Here is a 1,272-nt window from a genome sequence, read left to right on the forward strand (position 1 = left end):
CCCCCCACCCTGGTGCTGTTCTGGAGGACAAAAATAACAACAACAATAATGAACAACAACAACAACAACAACACACTGAGCCGTCAGTCACTACACGACTGGACGCCATGGCAACGCCGCGTAACCAGGACGCAGTGTGAAGGAGTGGTGATTTAGAGTAGGAACAACAGGTATATGTGTAAATACATGTGATGTCATCAACTCCCTGACAAATATATATATATATATATATATACTACAGTACTACAGTACTACAGCACTGTGCAAAAGTCTGAGGCAGGCAGGGGAGTGGGGGGCGGGGACAGCAGTGAAGTACAAATACTGTACAAATACTGGAGTTCTTTGTCACGGCCGTGATGTGGTGCAGTGGAGTGCCAGATCAGATGGAAGGTTCAGGGTTCGATTCCACCTCATGTGTTAGGGTTAGTGGTGTGAAGTCATGACACCTGCAGTGACTCAGGTCCATCCCAGAATGTTCAGGAATCGAACCGTTGACCTTCCTGCTGTAAGGCCACGCCTGCCTCCGCTCCTGCTCAGTCCTGTGGATGTTTGAAGTTTCTGTCCTTCATTTGCTTCAGTTTTTTGTTTTTTTTAAAGCTGCAGCAACGGAATAAAAATATTTTTCAACACATTCCAGCATTTCTGCTGCTCCACGCCGGGTCCACGCCCCCCAGGTCTCTCCACCCAGCAGCGGGCATCGCACTTGTCCGCTTTGTCTTCAGACGACACGGCGTGAAGTTCTTCATCAGCTGCGCCACGCGGCCACGCCCCGCGCAGGTTGGAGCGCCCCCTGCTGACCCGGGCTCCTGCGGGGGAGTCACGGGGGAGGAATCTGAAGCAGCAGCGTCTGGAAAAAAAACACAGAAAAATAAAACGTCATGGGATTCGTGTACGAGCTCCAACATAGGGGGCGCAGTCTGGCCGATCGTTACCACTGGTTTTTACCAAGGTTTGATTCCAGGTACAGTCGTACAGTTTGTTTGTTTTACTGTTGTAACAGATGAAGGTCGTTAACGTCCGACGGTGTTAAACCAACAACCACGACGTCTGAGGACCAATCAGGATCAAAGGAAGGATTCACACCTCATTCACGCTGACATTCACACAGAGACCCTGTTCCTGACTGTAGGAACACAGGCCACAATACAAGGAATCAACACAGTGACGTTCTAGCTGTAAGGCAACAGTAAAACCCACCAGAGCCACAGCGCGACGTGCAGCTGTGACTCTGTTCTCCATTCAGTTTATTTCCATTCATATATTTATATTTCC

At 49.4% G+C, this 1,272-nt stretch overlaps 1 protein-coding gene across 1 annotated transcript in view; it reads right to left on the reverse strand.

The window, feature by feature from the left end:
- Window positions 1–623: 623 nt before the first annotated feature.
- The window catches only part of LOC103395783 (SH2 domain-containing protein 4A), a 20,023-nt gene continuing 19,374 nt past the window's right edge, over window positions 624–1,272 (reverse strand). Inside the window, exon 8 of the mRNA XM_008333575.3 lies at window positions 624–847. Within this exon, the coding sequence (XP_008331797.1) occupies window positions 624–847 (224 nt within the window). The remainder of the gene's footprint in view (window positions 848–1,272) is intronic.

The sequence above is a fragment of the Cynoglossus semilaevis genome, chromosome 19, assembly GCF_000523025.1.
Source record: "Cynoglossus semilaevis isolate Cse_v1.0 chromosome 19, Cse_v1.0, whole genome shotgun sequence".
Lineage (NCBI taxonomy): Eukaryota > Metazoa > Chordata > Actinopteri > Pleuronectiformes > Cynoglossidae > Cynoglossus > Cynoglossus semilaevis.